Source organism: Dendrobates tinctorius, unplaced genomic scaffold, assembly GCF_039654945.1.
Source record: "Dendrobates tinctorius isolate UK_male_01 unplaced genomic scaffold, ASM3965494v1 ptg000083l, whole genome shotgun sequence".
NCBI classification, from domain to species: domain Eukaryota; kingdom Metazoa; phylum Chordata; class Amphibia; order Anura; family Dendrobatidae; genus Dendrobates; species Dendrobates tinctorius.
In genome coordinates this window covers 15483468-15503008 of record NW_027361751.1, presented here as the reverse complement: position 1 = coordinate 15503008, position 19541 = coordinate 15483468, and the positions used below count along the sequence as shown (strand labels likewise).

The window sequence follows — 19541 nt, the reverse complement described above, 5'->3', positions numbered from 1 at the left end:
ATTGGTGCTCCTGACCTTTGGAAACCAGGCTCTGCAGGACCTGCGCTTTCATCATTTGTTTTTTGTTCTGTCGGAGAAAGCTGAAGTGGAGCGCAACTCTATCGTCCCATATAGGTTCTCATGAACTGGAGATTGAGCCTTTGCATTTCTGCTTCTGCTCCATTCATGACTGATATTTGCAGAGCCTGGTGCTCAGGTTTAGTAAAGAAATGGGGGAAGGTGTACTTTATTTTAATTAATAAAAACACCTGAATAACTTTAGAATATCCACTCCAACAGAGGGAATCCCAGTCCCACATCGGGAATTTAGGGAAAACGTCAGATGCAACCAAAATGCGTGAGCTGGATGGTTTGATCCACCGGACGAACATCACACTCTGACGCCCACCGCAGTGGGTTTTGGTTTCACCTGCATGTATGGTTCTCAGGATTTGGAACCTGGTTCTTGGGTTTGAGAACCCCATTATCAAGATCTCTTGTGGTCTCAGCTGATTGACCATGGCGGTTGGTAGTTGATTAAATAGGAAATAACTTACAGTTTTGGAACTACCCCTTGAGGCCGAGCAATTCGGTTCAGTATTTGTATCTTGTCAGTATATGGATATACCGTAGACCAAGCTGATGGAGCATCCGGTGTAAGTATTAACGTATATGGACATTTATAGGCACCACTATGTATGGCTTTATAATGCTGATTTTAGTTGTTGAAACCAAAAGTAAAAGATAATCCAGAATACAGGGAGAAAGAAGTGACTGATGCTTCAAATCTCATGATGTCTCGCTCATCCATTAGCTGATGATGTACTTTTTTTATGCAGCCTGTAAATGGGATAAAATATGCAAACTTTGTCCGGATTGAAAGATTGCATTCACAATCGCTCATCCCCATGTAGGTGACATCGGCCTGTTTTTGAGCCTTTGCACTTGATTTAGTTTAATTTCTTTTTTTGAGGCATTATTTTATGCTGTAGAGAAACAAATCTACAAAACATGTTTATACAATTTCATGCCTTCTATGTCAAAACTGTCTTGAAGATAGACTGTTTATTTCAACCAATCAGAAGCGTACTACTAATTTGTTTCTGACATTAAAAAACACGGTCTGTGTTGCCCATAGGGATCAGCCATGGCACAGCTTTTATTTACGATCAGGGTACGAGCGTATAAAATTTTTTTTTAACAATTGTCATCCAGAAAGGAAAAAAAAAAAAAACGGATTATCATCTGTCTGACATCCATTTTTATATATCAACAGTTATTAAAATTTACAAGACGAAATGTAGCTTTTTATGGTAAATAACTGAATTGTATCTGTAAAAATATAATGCCAATCAATTAATACTTATGAGATGAGATACTTTTTTTTTTTTTTTTTGTGTGTGCACTCTTGAGTCTGATCCAAAATAGGGCAAAAAGTGCTTGCGGTTATCCACTGAACAGCCCAATTGAACAATATTGGTTCGAGAGCTGTCTGTTTTTATTTCACGGACAGCAAAGGAACCCAAAAAATACAGTCGTATGAACATAGCCCTAGTGAGGTCCAGGTTGCAGAGAATGTGCATTATAAACTACGTCCTGCCATATTACTGTTTTTTTTGTACCCAGATGTCTTTAGAGGAGTTGTTCACTATGTGGGTAATTTCTTCTGAGTCCCTGTTTTTCCCCCAAGTAAAATAATAACTCCTAAACTGTTCTCCGGTCCTGGCACCGTTCCAGTGGTGTCAGCACTGTGTCTCCTGGGGACTGTGTGACATTGTCACGCTATCCCTGTGGACAATTAGCGCTGACTTCACTCTTCCTATCATCAGACATATCACATGCATCCAGTGGAAATGAGAGCAGCAACTCAACTTCCTCCAGATGTATGTGATACGGCCAAAGGAGGGGAGAGTGAATCCAGCATGGCTTGGCCTCAGGGATTGCTTGACATAAGTTTCATGCATTCCCTGGGAGAGCCATTGCCAACATCGGAGGTAAGTATGAGTAGTAGTATTTTCCTGGGGGTATGTAATCGGATTGAGAAGGGATTGTCAGAGTAGTGGACAACCTGTGTACGTAGGATGGATAGAAGCATACCACTGTCAACCTGTTGGCGTCATTGATAAAGTGGTGGTGGTTTAGGGGCCTACTCTGTGTCTGTGCAGGAGATTTACCAGTCGGAGTGTAGCACTACGTGATATTAAACAATGTGCACTCACAGAGAGAGATGTACTGTACATGATGAGACCAGGCCAGTCAGAATGTGGATATTGTTGTGTTTGGTAACTTTAGAGCCACACTTTGTCTTGTTTTATTGCGTTTTATCTGACGGGCCTTTAAAATGGACAAATCTGCAGAATTTCTCCGTAGGTGGGCCTCGGGCTTCTGGTCTGCAATGTCAGTCATTTCTCAGTGGAGAAGTAATTCAATGACCGGTTCACACATTGTTTGACTTTTTTTGTTTCTTGCAGGAAACATGGCTTACTGGACCATAGGGTTATTCTGAACACCTAGCATAATATCAATAATGTAATTATTTGTCTAACAAACCCCTGTTACTACAACTTGATATGTGCATTTTTTTTGCATTGACTTCTATGGACAGCAAAACTATGTCCATCTAAAATGTATCCTTTTATTTGACTATTACAGTATTTTTTTCCTCTAGGTTCCCATGGCAAGGGCCAGCATTCTGTGGCTTATTGGAGAGTATTGCGAGCGAGTGCCGAAAATTGCTCCTGATGTGCTGAGGAAGACTGCAAAAAGCTTCACTAACGAGGACGACCTTGTCAAGTTGCAGATATTAAACCTTGCAGCAAAGCTGTACTTGACTAATTCCAAGCAGGTAAGCCTATGGCAATGGTAAGAGGACACGAGTAATTCTCACGTCAGGCAGTGAACCGTTACTGTTCTTAATATGGAAACGAAGGAATTATATAGTGTATCTGGGAGGATATGTCACTCAGGAGTGAGGGAAACGGTGACCATCTCTGTATAAGCTGCTAATTGTCATCTTCATGATCACTAAGACTTCTGTCATTTAGATTCAGCTAAAAAAACCTCTTCATAGAGTTATTACTGAAAGCCAGTGATAAATGCTCTTTACCAGCTAGGGCTATGGAAATGTAGAAGAAAACAAATGTGGTCAGTTCCTAAGTAACGCTATTGTCATGAAGGCATTGGCTCAGATTCATCATTTGCGTTCTTTGTCTCCTTCTCTGCCATGTTGTATGAGCTGCCATTTTTTTTCGCCAAATTTATGAATTTGGTGCAAAGTCAAAATACATAACTTTCTCCCCGTCTTTAACTGCATTTTGCATCTTTGGCTCCGAAAGTCGCAAAAATTGTCCCAAACTTGCCTACTGAAAAATGCGCTTGGGTGCAACTGGAATGGAGTGAAGTTGAATCAAAGTTTGCAAATATTTTAAAAAGTCGCAAAAGGGGAATCAGGCTGAAACACCTCGACTTCATCCCTAAAGCGGAAAGCAAACATAAAAAACAGTCATCTTGCAATTTTCACATTGGCCGCTGGGATTTTTTTTAGACTAACTTCCAGTCCTTAAGTGAGTCAATATAAATGCTGTGGTCAGGTTCTGACTAGTGATGAGCGAGTATACTCGTTGCTCGGGTGTTCTCTGAGTATTTTGGTGTGCTCGGAGATTTAGTTTTTGTCGAAGTAGCTGCATGATTTGTGGCTGCTAGACAGCCTGACTACATGTGGGAATTCCCTAATAAACAGGCAATCCCCACATGTATTCAGCCTGTCCTCAGCCGCAAATCATGGAGATAAGACAACAAACACTAAATCTCCAAGCATGCCAAAATACTCGGAGATCACCCGAGCATGCTCTGGAAAAACCCGAGCAACGAGTATCCTCGCTCTTCACTAGTTCTGACCATTGTGACGAGGTACATGTGGATTACCTAGATTAACATTAATTTTGTCTCTTAAAGGGCATCTTGTAGGTATGATCCATCCTCCTAAGCAGTCTAAATGGGCATAGGTCATAGGAAGGGGTGTACGCTTTCTTAAGCTTAGATACCGAACTGAATTTTTTTGATTGGTTGTGTGCTGTGGTTCCAGCAAGCCAATGAGGTTTTACCAAATCTTCGGCACGTAAATTGACACGCTGTGCAGATTTATAAATCTGCTGCCGATTCTTTCTGCAGATTCGCATTGTGCATCTCAGGAACTTCAATGTAGTAAGATGCGTCACTGCAGATTTTACCGCTGACTTGGAGGATTTTGACACAAATCTGTTGCAAGGGGAGATCAGCTTTATAGGAGGTCATAGGTAATTTGATTTCCCTCTGGCTGACCCCCCCCCTCCCAAATAACCCAATTTGTAGCTACTTGTAAATGAAACTGAAATATATCAGGAGTTTCTGATAGAAATATTCTCTGGAAAGAAAAATCAGAGAAAAATGTGAGGGAAGATCCAGCACACACTTATGTAGCTGGGGAGCGGATGCGACGTGGGGTCAGCTAGACGCCAATGTTGAAAAGCCCTTAATGCTGCCGAGCTGCGGAGGGTTTACAGGCTGAGACCTCGCCTCTGCTGCCGTGATTACAAGTAATTCCTAAAACGGCTGAAGGCATTTTTCTTCTTCAGTCGAGTACACCAAGTCTATGAATTTGCTTCATTAGTCTAAATAAGCCCATTTCACACTCTGCCTGTTAGTTGAGGTATCGGTGTCTTTATTTGCACTGTATACACATAGTTAGCCGCAGAATGCCTTCTGACTATTTTTAACAAACATTTATGCCTCGCAGATGCCTCTAATTTAGAACATAATGGTAAAATTTGGTTTGCTGTAGGCCATTATAAAAATGATCTGGATGCAGTTTTAATGTAGCATAGTCAATGGCTGAATTAAGAAATGATGGAGAATTCCGCCGTAAAACAAGCTGTTACCTTACATAAATAAATAAATGAGCAGTATTACCGCCGGCCGTAAGCGCTCTTTTATCTTGGTTTTTAGAAGGCATCAGCAGCTCGCGCTTTTATGAAAAAGTAACAGCTAAATGCACTGCACATAATTTGCAGTAATCCAGTTCAGTGATTCATGTGTCTCCTTTAATGGGCCGTAATTCAGAGCAAAGTAAGAGAGTGGAGAGCGAGTGTGCGAACCCTCGTGGTGCCAGGGACACTATCTCTTCATAACGCTCACCTCGGATGGAGCACTTTGCCAGCCCCCTCACACCCGCTGATGTTTTGATGTCCTGCATATTTTCTCGATTAAGTTTTGAGTGCCGTGTTTTTAGTTGTATTTCCACATTCATTATCCTCACGCAGACCCTTCAGAGGGTTTGCCATATATGATTATTTTTTAATGATGCCTTTCTTTCCACTTCAGCAGTTTAATAATCTAGCACATGGCTGCCTCGCCATAGTTAGCATTCACCTCCCGGCTTAGAGCAGGACATGTGCTTTTGGCTTGGATTTTCCATTTGCAGCTTCAGAAATGCGTATTCCCTGCAGAGCGACATTTGTTTGTCTTGCGCCTCCGTTTTTATTGCCTCTTTAAATATGTTTACTGGTGGTTATCAATAATCATAAATCACTTCTTCTACTTCATCTCTAGCGCTCTGATTTTTTAAAATTTTTTATTTTTTTTTTGCTTTCTCTCCCGACAGACAAAATTGCTTGCTCAGTACATATTGAATCTTGGCAAATATGATCAGAATTACGATATCCGGGATCGTACGCGCTTTGTAAGACAGCTCATTGTTCCGAATGAGAAGAGTGGCGCTCTGTGTAAATACGCCAAGAGAATATTCCTGGCCCAGAAACCGGCTCCTGTCCTAGAATCTCCTTTTAAAGGTAAATTTAAATTGGTGTGTCACCCCTAGAGGTAATAATGCTCCTGGGGGGTATTATATGAGTGCTTGCTGAGTATAGCGGGAAACTTCTCATCTGTGCATTCAGGGTGGAGCGTGATCAGATTAAGGCCCCCTGCAAACAACTGCTAAAAAAAATGTAAGTCTGAGGGATGCTTCACACTATGCAATATTGTGACGCAACAGCGATCTCGCTCGCGATCTCGCTGTGTGTGGCACGCATCAGCAACCGACCCCCCCGCCGGGTATCGCAGATCGTGCAGGAGTGTCCTGGGTCATTTTTTGATCGTTGGTCTCCCGCTGGCCAGCACGCATCGCTGCGTGTGGCAGCGGGAGACCAACGATCAGCGAGCTCCCAGCGTTGTAAGCAGACGCTGGGAGCTGGTAACCAGGGTAAACAGTGGGTATCTAAGCATGCGCGTTGCTTAGTTACCCGCTGTGTACCCTGGATACCAGCGTCCTCGCTGGTCCTGATCGCTGGTGAGAGCTGCCTGTTTGACAGCTCACCAGCGATCATGCAGCGACGCATCAGCGATCCTGACCAGGTCGTATCGTTGTCGGGATCGCTGGTGTGTTGCTTAGTGTACCGGGACCCTGAGACCCTGTTGTTACTATCCGTGTGGTTTTCTGTTGGCTGCCCGTGTGCACTTGTGTACCATCCATGTGCCGTCCATGTGCCGCGTATCGGAATAGAATGCAGAAATAGAAGCCACAGATTTTTAGGTGTTAAAGATGTGCAAAAAAGATGGATAAATAGATACCAGTGAGATAGATAATTAGTGCCTTGTGTGTGTAGATTACTATTAACCTGATAAATGAATGAATGATATAAATTACATTGGGTTAGCTGTGAATTGTTCTTTAACACACTGGCATCAAGCCCTTCTGTTATTAATGGATAGGTGTCTATCAGACTCCCCCATTACTAACCCAGTAATAAAGTTTTTTTTTTTTTTTTTAATTTAAATAAACAATTCCTACTTTAGTAAAAGAAAAACAAAATCACACTGGTCAGTCTTAGTCCACCGAATCAGATGTCCAGCGACTGGAAACCTGAAAAGAACATGCACACTAAACACAGAAAAATAAAATAAGACACTTTACCTTGTTCACCACTGTATTAAAAAAAAAAAAAGTTCCCATGGAGGTCCAATATAGGTTATTGAGCCCCTGTGTACAAAGACTATTGAGCCTCGTTCTGTTCTGTGTAACCTGGTGATTCTGATGAGCTGTAACGTTACTGATGTCACCTCTGCTCAGAGCCCCCGGCAGTGGCTGTTGGAAAAGCCATAGTCTTTGTACGGGGAATTTGTTGGACTTCACCGGACTAGTCACACCTGTTTTTTTTTTGTTTTTTGTTTTTTTTAAATAAAGTGGTGAACCAAGGAAAGTGTCAGTGAGTGTTAAATTAGGATTTTTTTTGTTTTTTTATTTTTGATTATTGGGTTAGTAATGGGGGTGACTGATGGACACCTCACCATTTTCAGAACAGGGCTTGATGCCAGCTGTGTTTTTGGACAATTCACAGCTGACATCAACCCCAAGACTCATTACTCCGATTGCCACCGCACCAGGGCAATTGGGAAGAGCAAATGCGAAGCGCCAGATTGAGATCATCTCATGTGATGCGCCACTTCTGGGTCTGCTGCGGGCTGGTATTTTTAGGCAGCTAAGGGCCCAATAATGATGGACCTTCCCAGCCTGGTAATATCAGCTCTCGGCTGTTTGCTTTATCTTTCATTTATTTATTAGGTTGAAACATGTAAAGTAAACTGCACGCCATTTATTATATATCACATGGATATCTGTCTATCTTTGCATCTTTTTAACACCTAAACATCTGTAATTTCTATTCTGCATTCTATGCGTATTTTGCGGATTATAAGACACACCCCGAATTTTGAGGATAAAAATAGGTTAATTTTTTTTTTTTTTTTAAATAAACTGGTGGCGCTGCTTATAATCCATGCGTCTTATTGCTAACTGGGGGGGTGGTGGCTGCTATGAAGCGGGGTCCCAGGGTCGCTGCTGGAGGGGGTAGGAGTAAGGCAATGCTGCGGACCCCAGGCTGGAAGAAAAGGGTGTGTTCGGATGTGCGACGCTGTGAGTGTTCGGTTGTGCAGGCCGCGGTGGAGCAGGGTCCCAGAGTCGCTGCTAGGGGAGGCAAGCTCCCAAAACCTTGGTGCCGAGATCTCCATCTCTGCATACGCCGCCCCTGACAGCTATTTTCCCAGGGTCCACCGCACAGTAAACCATGTTAGTGCGGGGCTCTGGGCTTTCACAAAAAGTCTGCAGGGCCCACACACTACCGAACACATGCAGCGGCGCACATCGGAACTCTCCCCTCATTCCAGCCTGCGGCCTGCAGCAATGTTCCACTCTTGCTTCCTCCAGCAGCGACTCTAGGACCCTGCTCCTCCAAGGCCGGTAAGGTATATTTGCATTATAAGACGCACCCCCATTTTCCCGCAACATTTTTGGGAAAAAAGTGCGTCTTAAAATACGAAAAATACAGTACCGTATATACTCGTGTATAGGCCAAGATTTTCAGCACATTTTTTTTGTACTGAAAATGCCCCCCTCGGCTTATACACGAGTCAATTTACAGAAACCTGTGGGTGAGGGGAAGCGTCAGCAGGAGCCGGTGACTGGGATATCATACTCACCCTCCTGTTTAATCGCTGAACGTCCCCTGCATCCTCTGTTGTCCCAGGGCTGGCAGCTTCTTCCTGTGTTGAGTGGTCACGTGGTACCGCTCATTAAGGTCATGAATATGGACACAACTCCACTCCCATAGGCGTGGCGTCCATATTCATGACCTTAGTGAGCGGTACCACGTGACCACTCAACACAGGAAGAAGCTGCCAGCCCTGGGACAACGGAGGGTGCAGGGGACGTTCAGCGATTGCACAGGATGGTGAGTATGGCGGAGGAGGATGTGGAGGCACAGAGTAGGATGGAGGAGGATGGGGGAAGCATGGAGCAGGACGGGGAAGCACTGAGGAGCATGGATGAGGACAGGGCGCTGAGCCATACATAGAAGGATGGGACGGGGGAGCCGAGCCATGCATACTGGGAGGTGGGAGAGCCACACAGAGCAGTACAGGGATGAGGGGACAATGCATACCCGGCTTATACTCGAGTCAATAAGCTTACCCAGATTTCCGTGGCAAAATTAGGAGCCTCGGCTTATACTCGCGTCGGTTTATACTCGAGTATATACGGTACTTGATATTTTGCAAGTTTTCCCACCTACAAAGAAAGGAAGGTATGTTATTTTTATTATAGGTACACTTCAACTGTGAAAGACAGAATCTAAAAATAAAAACCAGAACATCACATTGTATGATTTTTACATAATTAAATTACATTTTATTGCATGAAATAAGTATTTTATCACCTACTAACCAGCAAGAATTCTGGCTCACATACCTGTTATTTTTTCTTTGTGCTGTAGCTCATCCCAGGCCTTGCACAGGTTTACAACTTTGTTCCTGGTGTCCTTAGACAGCTCTTTGGTCTTGGCCATGGTGGATGGAGTGTGATTGAGTGTAAGGACAAGTGTCTTTTATACAGGTAATAGTTCAAACAGGTGCAATTAATACCAGTAATGAGTGCAGAGTAGGAGGGCTAGGCAAGCAGCTGGGTGAGAAGGCACAATTATTAGAAAACTGAGGAAGCACAAGATTGCAGTCATTCTTCCTTGGTCTGGGACTCTATGAAAGATCTCACCTCGTGGAGTAAAGATGAGTCTGAGGAATGTCAGGAATCAGCCCAGAACTTCTTAGGAGGGACCTGGTCAATGACCTGAATTGAGAGACCACATTCTCGAACTTTACTGTTAGTAACACACTACGCCTCCATTGTTTTAAAATCCTGCAGAGCACGCAAGGTCCCCCTGCTCTCGCTAGTCCCTTTTGAAGTTTACCAATGACCATTTGGATGATCCAGAGAAGGCATGGGAGAAGGTCATGTGGTCACATGAGACCAAAATAGAACTTTTTGTTATCAACTCTAATTGCTGTGTTTGGAGGAAGAAGAAGGATGAGCACAACCCCAAGAACACCTTCCCAATCGTAAAGCATGGTGGGGGAAACATCATACTATGGGGGTGCTTTTCTACAAAGGGGACGCGATAGCTGCATCGTATTAAAGGGAGGATGTATGGGGTCATGTATCTCAAGATTTGGCCATCAACCTCCTTGTCTCACTACGAGCATTGAAGATCATGGCTGGGTCTTTCAGCACAACAATGACCCAAACATACATAGTCAGAGCTCTGTAAGAAGCATTTCCAGGGCCTGAACCCAATAGAAAATCTTTATGGTGATCTGAAACCCAATGTTGCCCAATGACAGCCCTGAAACCTGAAAGATCTAAGGAAGATCTGTACAGAGGAGGGGGCCAAAATCCCTGCAGCAGTGTGTGCAAACTTGGTCAAGAACTACAGGAAACGTCTGACCTCAGTATTTGCAAACAGGTTACTGTACCAAATATTAAGTTCTGTTTTTCAATTGTGTCAAATACTTATTTCATGCAATAAAATGCTAATTATGTAAAAATCATAGAATGTGATTTTCTGGGTTTTTTTTTTGTTTTTTTGTTTTATTTTTTAAAAATTCTGTCTCTCCCAGTTGTAGCGTACCCACAATAAAAATTACAGACCTCTCCATTCATTGTAGGTGAGAAAACTTGCAAAATCGACAGTGTATCAAATACTTATTTTCCCCACTGTTTGTCGTCTGCGTACGATATGTATTGTCTTCCTTGCTGCCGGAAAAAAAATGGACATGTCTACGTGTAAAAATATGGACACGTGCACAGCCCCTTAGATTTCTGATCCAAAACACGTTTTTTATTTGTGGATTTTGTAGCAGCTTTGCCACAAGTTTCTAATTTTGCATTACAAATGGTGAAATCCTGTAGTAGTAATCTACAGAAATAATTGTACGCTGATTTTTCCAGACAGGAAGTCCCCAGAAAAATGAACATGGCAATATATCACTTGCACAAAATAACCAAAGGCCTCCAAGCATTCACATTTAAGTGGTATTCCAATCCTGTACATTTATGGTATATGCACAGGAGTTCCCATAAATTTGTAGAAGACTTGGGTCCTGATTAATGAGACCTCCATCTGTCTCAAGAATACTGATTTTAGTAGAAAGGTGGTTGGACTTGCCTTACAGATGAGTGTGAATGTCGACCACCTTTGGACTGATATCCGTGTGTTGCGGGGTCTTACCCTCACGATGTGACTTTGCCATCAGTGTAAGGGGTGGGATTACCCCCTTTATGAGCAGTGGGTCCTTACAAGGTTTGCTGCCTTACTTATGTAACGGCACACCCGATGTTCTTGGGAAACCTTTAAGGCTTCACGGGTTTATTTTACAAACTATTTTAGCGGTTCGTAAGTTGTTCCATATGCAACAAGATGCTAATTCTGAATCTCTGCCGGTTTTCTGGTGTTTTAGCGATCATGTAGATTTATTGCTAATTTCAGTAGTAATGGTGTTTGGTGTAGCAGAAAAAGAATGATTAAAATTCGGAATGAGCCGGTGGAAAGCCTTGTCTGTGGATTGTTAAACTGCGCTGTCATTCTTAATATTTACCATCCAGTCGTTTTCGCACAATCTGCATTCCAGCGCGGCGCCTCTAAACATACTGACTGATTAGGTTTTATATTGACCGTTATGAAAGAGATTATTATAATGTATGGATTGCAATAATCGTCCTGACCTTATGGAAGGCTGTCTGCTTCACATCCATCTCTTCATATCCAGGCTAATATCACAGCTCTGAGCTGCCATCTTCAGAACGGTTGCACTTTGTGCTGCAAGGCTCATAGGTTTCACTGTAATCAACTATTTGCTACTTATGTATTTCATTCAACAGATCGCGATCGTTTTCAGCTCGGCACGCTGTCTCACACGCTGAATGCTAAGGCATCCGGGTACTTGGAGCTGTCTGACTGGCCAGAGGTGGCGCCTGATCCGTCTGTCCGCAATGTGGAAGTCATTGAGCCGGTATGTCTCCACAATTTCTTGTCAAATATTTTTTTCACTTTTATTTGAAGTATATTATTTATATGGGTGTGATGGCTTAGTTGACATAATTTAGTCATACAAAAAATATGGTAAATTCAGCTCCTCACTTGTATATTAGGGATATGTGGTTTGGGTGTGGTGTACAGAGTTTGCTCTGGTCATGCCTCCGGGTCCAATAGCTCTCTATGCTCCAAAAGGGATGTTCTCCAGCATCAAATTGATGAAACTTAGCCATTAGTCATATAGGAGAAAAAAAATTGGGAAAATGTGCACATGTTAAAGAAAACCCATAATTAGGTATTTTGGGTAGAAAAACCATTCGGGCTATGATTAAGAATTTTTCGACCCGAAAATCCTAAGCATTGTAGGTTTTCTTTTTTTTATTTGTTGCATATTTTCCCAGTTTTTTGTAATCTATATCATTAAAGGCTAAGTTTTCCCTGTTTCTCTTTGGTGCTAGAGAACATACCCTATTGGACCATTGAGAGATAATTTTGTCATAGCCTTGGTGCCGTGTGTGTTTGCATGTTCGTGCGTGGTGCCGGTGGGAAATTATGTTAATGGTTTGCAATTATACTTCCTTTAAAAAAATAATAATAATAAAAAAATAAATATAAATATATATATATATATATATATATATATATATATATATATAAAAAATACTGCTTCTGAGTACCTACCATTTTAGTCTTAAAGGGAATCTGTCACCCCATTTTTGACCTATAAGCTGCTGCCACCGCCAGATAAGGAAAACAGGTTAGATTATACTCACCCGGGGATCCGGTCGGGTCCGATGGGTGTCGCGGTCTGGTCCGGGGCCTCACATCTTCTAGCGACGACGTCCTCCTTCTTACTTCTGCCGTGGCTCCTGCGCAGGCGCACTGCTCTGCCCTTTTGAGGGCAGAGCAAAGCACTGCAATGCGCAGGTGTCGGACCTCTCTGACCTTTCCTGGCGCCTGCGCACTGCAGTACTTTACTCTGCCCTCAATAGGGCAGATAAAGTACGCCTGCGCAGGAGCCGCTGCAGATGTAAGGAGGAGGATGTCATCTCCAGAAGATGGGAGGTGCCGGACCAGACCGTGACACCCACCGTACCAGACCACGCCCCCGGTGAGTATAATCTAACTTGTTTTTCTTATCTTTCAGATTACATCGGGGGCTTATCTACAGCATTACAGAATGCTGTAGACAAGCCCCTGATGGCTGTGGCCGCAGCTTATAGGCCGAAAATGGGGTGACAGATCCCCTTTAACCCCTTCATGACCAATGACGCCACATAGGCGTCATGAAAACTGGTGCCAATCTGACCAGTGACGCCTATGTGGCGTCATGACTTTAAAGCCCCCCCTGCGGGTCGGGTGACCTAGGTCACTGAAAGGTCACTCGACCCGCAGATACAGGGGGCTTTGTTCTTCACCATAGGGGGTGTGGCTTTGCCCCCACGTGACTACGATCGCTCTGATTGGCAGTTAAAAGTGAAACAGCCAATCAGAGCGATAGTAATATTTCATCAATGAAAATTGATGAAATATTACAATCCAGCCATGTCCGACGCTGCTGTAGCATCAGACATGGCTGGTGACAGCGATCCGACACCCCCCACCCGTTAACGGGGGCGATCTGCCCCCCCGCCACTGAATGACAGCGGCGATGTGCAGCCGCAGTCATCATCTCCCCCCCGCCTTTCCTCCGTTCCCCCCGGCTTCCGATCGCCCCTCCTCCCACCCGCCGGTACTCACCAAGTGCCGTTATGGCTCTCGGTGTCCCGCGGTCCCGGACCATGGGCGCCTCCATATTGGAAAATGGCGGGCGCATGCGCAGTGCGCCCGCCGGCTGCAATTTCCATTCATTCATTTTGATCACTGTGATAAACTCTCACAGTGATCAAAATAGAATGAAAAGTAAATAAACCCCCAGTTTATCACCCCCATAGGCAGGATGAACTAATAAAATAAAGAAATTATTTTTATTTATTTTTTTCCATTAGGGTTGGAAAGAGGGTTATGGTTGGAAAGAGGGTTAGGGTTGGAAAGAGGGTTTGGGTTGGAAAGAGGGTTAGGGTTATGATTAGGGTTAGGGGTGTGTTGGAGTTAGGGTTTGGATTAGGGTTAGGGATGTGTTGGGGTTAGGGCTGTGGTTAGGGGTGTGTTGGGGTTAGGATTGAAGTTAGAATTGTGGGGTTTCCACTGTTTAGGCACATCATGGGGTCTCAAAACGCGACATGGTGCAACCATTGATTCCAGCCAATTTTGCTTTCAAAAAGTCAAACGGTACTCCCTTCCAAGCCCCGACGTGTGCCCAAACAGTGGTTTACCCCAACATATGGGGTATCAGCGTACTCAGGAAAAATTGCACAACAACTTTGGGGGTCTAATTTCTCCTGGTACCCTTGGGAAAATAAAAAATTGGGGGCTAAAAAAATATTTTTGTGTAAATTTTTTTTTTTTTTTAATTTTCACGTCTCTGCGTTATAAACTTCTGTGAAGCACTTGGGGGTTGAAAGTGCTCACCAGGCATCTAGATAAGTTCCCTGGGAGGTCTAGTTTCCAAAATGGGGTCACTTGTGGGGGGTTTCTATTGTTTAGGCACATCAGGGGCTCTGCAAACGTAACGACGACCACAGACCATTCCATCAAAGTCTGCATTTCAAAACGTCACTACTTCCATTCCGAGCCTTTACGTGTGCCCAAACAATGGTTCCTGCCTACATATGGGGTACCAGCGTACTCAGGACTAACTGTACAACAACTTTTGGGGTCCAATTTATCCTGCTACCCTTGTGAAAATAAAAAATTGCTGGCTGAAAATCATTTTTTTTTGAGGAAAACAAAATATTTTTTATTTTCACGGCTCTGCGTTATAAACTTCTGTGACGCGCTTGGGGGTTCAAGGTGCTCACCACACATCTAGATAAGTTCCTTGGGGGGTCTATTATCCAAAATGGGGTCACTTGTGGGGGGTTCCACAGTTTAGGTACATCAGGGGCTCTGCAATTGTAACATGATGCCCGCAGACCATTCCATCAAAGTCAGCATTTCATAATGTCACTGTTTCATTTCACTTCCCTTCCGAGCCCCGACGTGCACCCAAACAGTGGTCCCCACCCACATATGGGGTACCAGCTTACTCGGGACAAACTGGACAACAACTTTTGGGGTTTAATTTATCCTGCTACCCTTGTAAAAATAAAAAATTGCGCACTAAAAATAATTTTTTGAGAAAAAATATTTTTTATTTTCACGGCTCTGCGTTATAAACTTTTGTGAAGCACTTGGGGGTTCAAAGTGCTCACTATGCATCTAGATAAGTTCCTTAGGGGGGTCTAGTTTCCAAAATGGGGTCATTTGTTGGGGAGCTCCAATGTTTAGGCACACAGGGGCTCTCCAAACACGACTTGTTGTCCGCTAACGATTAGAAGTAATTTGCATTTCAAAAAGTCAAATGGCGCTCCTTCCCTTCTGAGCCCTGCCGTGCGCCCAAACAGTGGTTCCCCCCACATATGGGGTACCAGCGTACTCAGGACAAACTGGACAACAACTTTTGTTGTCCAATTTCTCCTGTTAGCCTTGTGAAAATTAAAAATAGTTTGCTAAAAATCATTTTTGAGGAAAAAATTTTTTTTTATTTTCACTGCACTGTGTTATAAACTTTTGTGAAGCACTTGGGGGTTCAAAGTGCTCACTACACATCTAGATAAGTTCCTTAGGGGGTTTAGTTTCACGTGGGGGAGCTCCAATGTTTAGGTGCACAGGGGCTCTCCAAACGCGACATGGTGTCCGATAATGATTGGAGCTAATTTTCCATTCAAAGGGTCAAATGGTGCTCCTTCCCTTCCAGACCCTGCCGGGCGCTCAAACAGTGGGTTATGACCACATATGAGGTATCTGTGTACTCAGGAGAAATTGCTCAAATAACTATAGGATCCATTTTATCCTGTTGCCCATGTGAAAATGAAAAAAACTGAGGCTAAAAGAAAGTTTTTGTGAAAAAAAAAAGTACTTTTTTTTTTTTACAGATCAATTTGTGAAGTACCTGGGGGTTCAAAGTGATCACTATGCATCTACATAAGTTCCTTGGGGGGTCTAGTTTCCAAAATGGGGTCACTTGTGGAGGAGCTCCAATGTTTATGCACACAGGGGCTCTCCAAACACGACATGCAACCGCTAAATATTCCAGCATATTTTTCATTCAAAAAGTCAAATGGCGCTCCTTCCCTTCTGAGCCCTGCCGTGCGCCCAAACAGTGGTTTATGACCACGTATGAGGTATCGGTGTACTCAGGTGAAATTGCCCAACAAATTTTAGGATCCATTTTATCCTGTTGCCCATGTGAAAATGAAAAAATTGATACTAAAAGAAAATTTTTGTTGGAAAAATTAAAATGTCCATTTTTTCTTTTCACGTTGCTTTAGTTCCTGTGAAACACCTGAAGGGTTAATAATCTTCTTGAACATAGTTTTGAGTAGCTTGAGGGGTGCAGTTTTTAGAATGGTGTCACTTTTGGGTATTTTCTGCCATATAGACTCCTCAAAGTGACTTCAAATATGATGTGGTCCTTAAAAAAGAAAATGGGTTTTGTAAATTTTATTGTAAAAATGAGAAATCGCTGGTCAACTTTTAACCCTTATAACTTCCTAACAAAAAAGTATTTTGTTTCCAAAATTGTGCTGATGTAAAGTATACATGTGGGAAATGTTATTTAGGAACTATTTTGTGTCACATAACTCTCTGGTTTAACCCCTTCACGACCTTTGACGCCACGTAGGCGTCATGAAAAGTCGTGTCAGAACGACCCATGACGCCTATGTGGCGTCATGACTTTAAAGCCCCCCTGCGGATCGGGTGACCTAGGTCACTGAAAGGTCACCCGACCCGCAGATACAGTGGGCTTTGTTCTTCGCCACAGGGGGCGTGGCTTCGCCCCCACGTGGCTACGATCGCTCTGATTGGCTGTTAAAAGTGAAACAGCCAATCAGAGCGATAGTAATATTTCATCAATGAAAATTGATGAAATATTACAATCCAGCCATGGCCGATGCTGCTGTAGCATCGGACATGGCTGGAGACACCGATTCCACCCCCCCCCCCACCGGCGATCGCCCCCCCGCAACTGAATGACAGCGGCGATCTGCCGCCGCTGTCATCATCTGCCCCCCTCACATTCCCTCTGCTCCCCGACAGATTCCGATAACCCCCTCACCCCCTCTCACCTCCCCCGGCACCTTCTAAGTCCCCCTGTCGCTCCCGGTGTCCGGCGGGTCCGGTTCATGGGCGCCGCCATCTTAGAAAATGGCGGGCGCATGCGCAGTGCGCCCGCCCGAATCTGCCGGCTGCAGATTCCATTCTTTCATTTTCATCACTCTCACAGTGATCAAAATGAAAGAAAAAGTAAATAAACCCCCCGATTATCACCCCCATAGGTAGGCAGAACTAATAAAATAAAGAAAATATTTTTATTTTTATTTTTCCATTAGGGTTGAAAAGAGGGTTAGGGTTGAAAAGAGGGTTAGGGTTAGGGTTGAAAAGAGCGTTAGGGTTAGGGTTGAAAAGAGGGTTAGGGTTAGGGTTGGAAAGAGGGTTAGGGTTGGAAAGAGGGTTAGGGTTGGAAAGAGGGTTAGGGTTGGAAAGAGGGTTAGGGTTGGAAAGAGGGTTAGGGTTGGAAAGAGGGTTAGGGTTGGAAAGAGGGTTAGGGTTGGAAAGAGGGTTAGGGTTGGGGTTGGAAAGAGGGTTAGGGTTGGGGTTGGAAAGAGGGTTAGGGTTGGGGTTGGAAAGAGGGTTAGGGTTGGGGTTGGAAAGAGGGTTAGGGTTAGGATTGGAAAGAGGGTTAGGGTTGAATTAGGGTTAGGGTTGGGGTTAGGGTTGGAATTAGGGTTAGAATTAGGGTTAGGGTTGGAATTAGGGTTAGCGTTGGAATTAGGGTTAGGCTTGTGGTTAGGGATGTGTTGGGGTTAGGGTTGGAGTTAGAATTGAGGGGTTTCCACTGTTTAGGCACATCAGGGGGTCGCCAAACGCGACATGGTGCAACCATTGATTCCAGACAATTTTGCGCTCAAAAAGTCAAACGGTGCTCCCTCCCTTCCAAGCCCTGACGTGTGCCCAAACAGTGGTTTACCCCAACATATGAGGTATCAGCGTACTCAGGAAAAATTGCACAACAACTTTTGGGGACTCATTTCTCGTGTTACCCTTGGGAAAATAAAAAATTGGGGGCTAAAAAATTATTTTTGTGGAAAAAAATGATTTTTTCATTTTCACGTCTCTGCATTATAAACTTCTGTGAAGCACTTGGGGGTTCAAAGTGCTCACAACACATCTTACATACGTTCCTTGGAAGGTCTAGCTTCCAAAATGGGGTCACTTGTGGGGGGTTTCCACTGTTTAGGCACATCAGGGGCTCTGCAAACGTAATGACGACCGCAGACTATTCCATCAAAGTCTGTATTTCAAAACGTCACTACTTCCCTTCCGAGCCCCGACGTGTGCCCAAACAATGGTCCCTCCCCACATATGGGGTATCAGCATACTCCGGACAAACTGGACAACAACTTTTGGGGTCCAATTTCTCCTGTTACCCTTGTGAAAATAAAAAATTGCGAGCTAAAAATTCATTTTTTGAGGAAAAAAAAAGATTTTTTTATTTTCATGGCTCTGCGTTACAATCTTCTGTGAAGCACTTCGGGGTTCAAGGTGCTCACCACACATCTAGATAAGTTCCTTGGGGGGTCTAGTTTCCAAAATGGGGTCACTTGTGGGGGGTTTCCACAGTTTAGGTACATCAAGGGCTCTGCAAATGTAACATGATGCCCGCAGACCATTCCATCAAAGTCTGCATACCAAAACGTCACTACTTCCCTTCCGAGCCCTGACGTGTGCCCATACAGTGGTCATCCCCCACATATGGGGTATCAGCGTACTCAGGACAAACTGGGCAACAACTTTTGGGGTCCAATTTCTCCTGTTACCCTTGTGAAAAAAAAATTGCGTGCTAAAATTCATTTTTTTTGAGGGAAAAAAAATGATTTTTTATTTTCACGGCTCTGCATTATAAACTTCTGTGAAGCACTTGGGGGTTCAAGGTGCTCACCACACATCTAGATAAGTTCCTTGGGGGGTCTAGTTTTCAAAATGGGGTCACTTGTGGGGGGTTTCTACTGTTTAGGCACACAGGGGCTCAGCAAATGTAACATGACGCCCGCAGACCATTCCATCAAAGTAAGCATTTCAAAATGTTACTACTTCCCTGCTGAGCCCCAACGTGTGCCCAAACAGTGGTTCCCCCCCACATATGGGGTACCAGCGTACTCAGGACAAACTGGACAACAACTTTTGGGGTCCAATTTATCCTAGTACCCTTGTGAAAATAAAAAATTGCCAACTAAAAAAATTTTTTCTAGGAAAAAAAAAGATTTTTTATTTTCACTGCTCTGCATTATAAACTTCTGTGAATCACCTGGGGGTTCAAAGTGCTCACTATGCATCTAGATAAGTTCCTTAGGGGGTCTAGTTTCCAAAATGGGGTCATTTGTGGGGGAGCTCCAAAGTTTAGGCACACAGGGGCTCTCCAAACACGACATGGTGTCCGCTAACGATTGGAGCTAATTTTCATTTCAAAAAGTCAAATGGCACTCATTCCCTTCTGCGCCCTGCCGTGCACCCAAACAGTGCCCCCCC

General features: G+C 43.8%; 1 protein-coding gene across 1 annotated transcript in view; it reads left to right on the top strand.

Annotated features, from left to right (window-relative positions):
- The window catches only part of AP3B1 (adaptor related protein complex 3 subunit beta 1), a 351534-nt gene that overhangs the window by 174152 nt on the left and 157841 nt on the right, over positions 1–19541 (top strand). The window contains exons 15-17 of the mRNA XM_073584144.1: positions 2648–2824; positions 5618–5804; positions 11717–11847. Coding sequence (XP_073440245.1) covers positions 2648–2824; positions 5618–5804; positions 11717–11847 — 495 coding nt within the window. The remainder of the gene's footprint in view (positions 1–2647; positions 2825–5617; positions 5805–11716; positions 11848–19541) is intronic.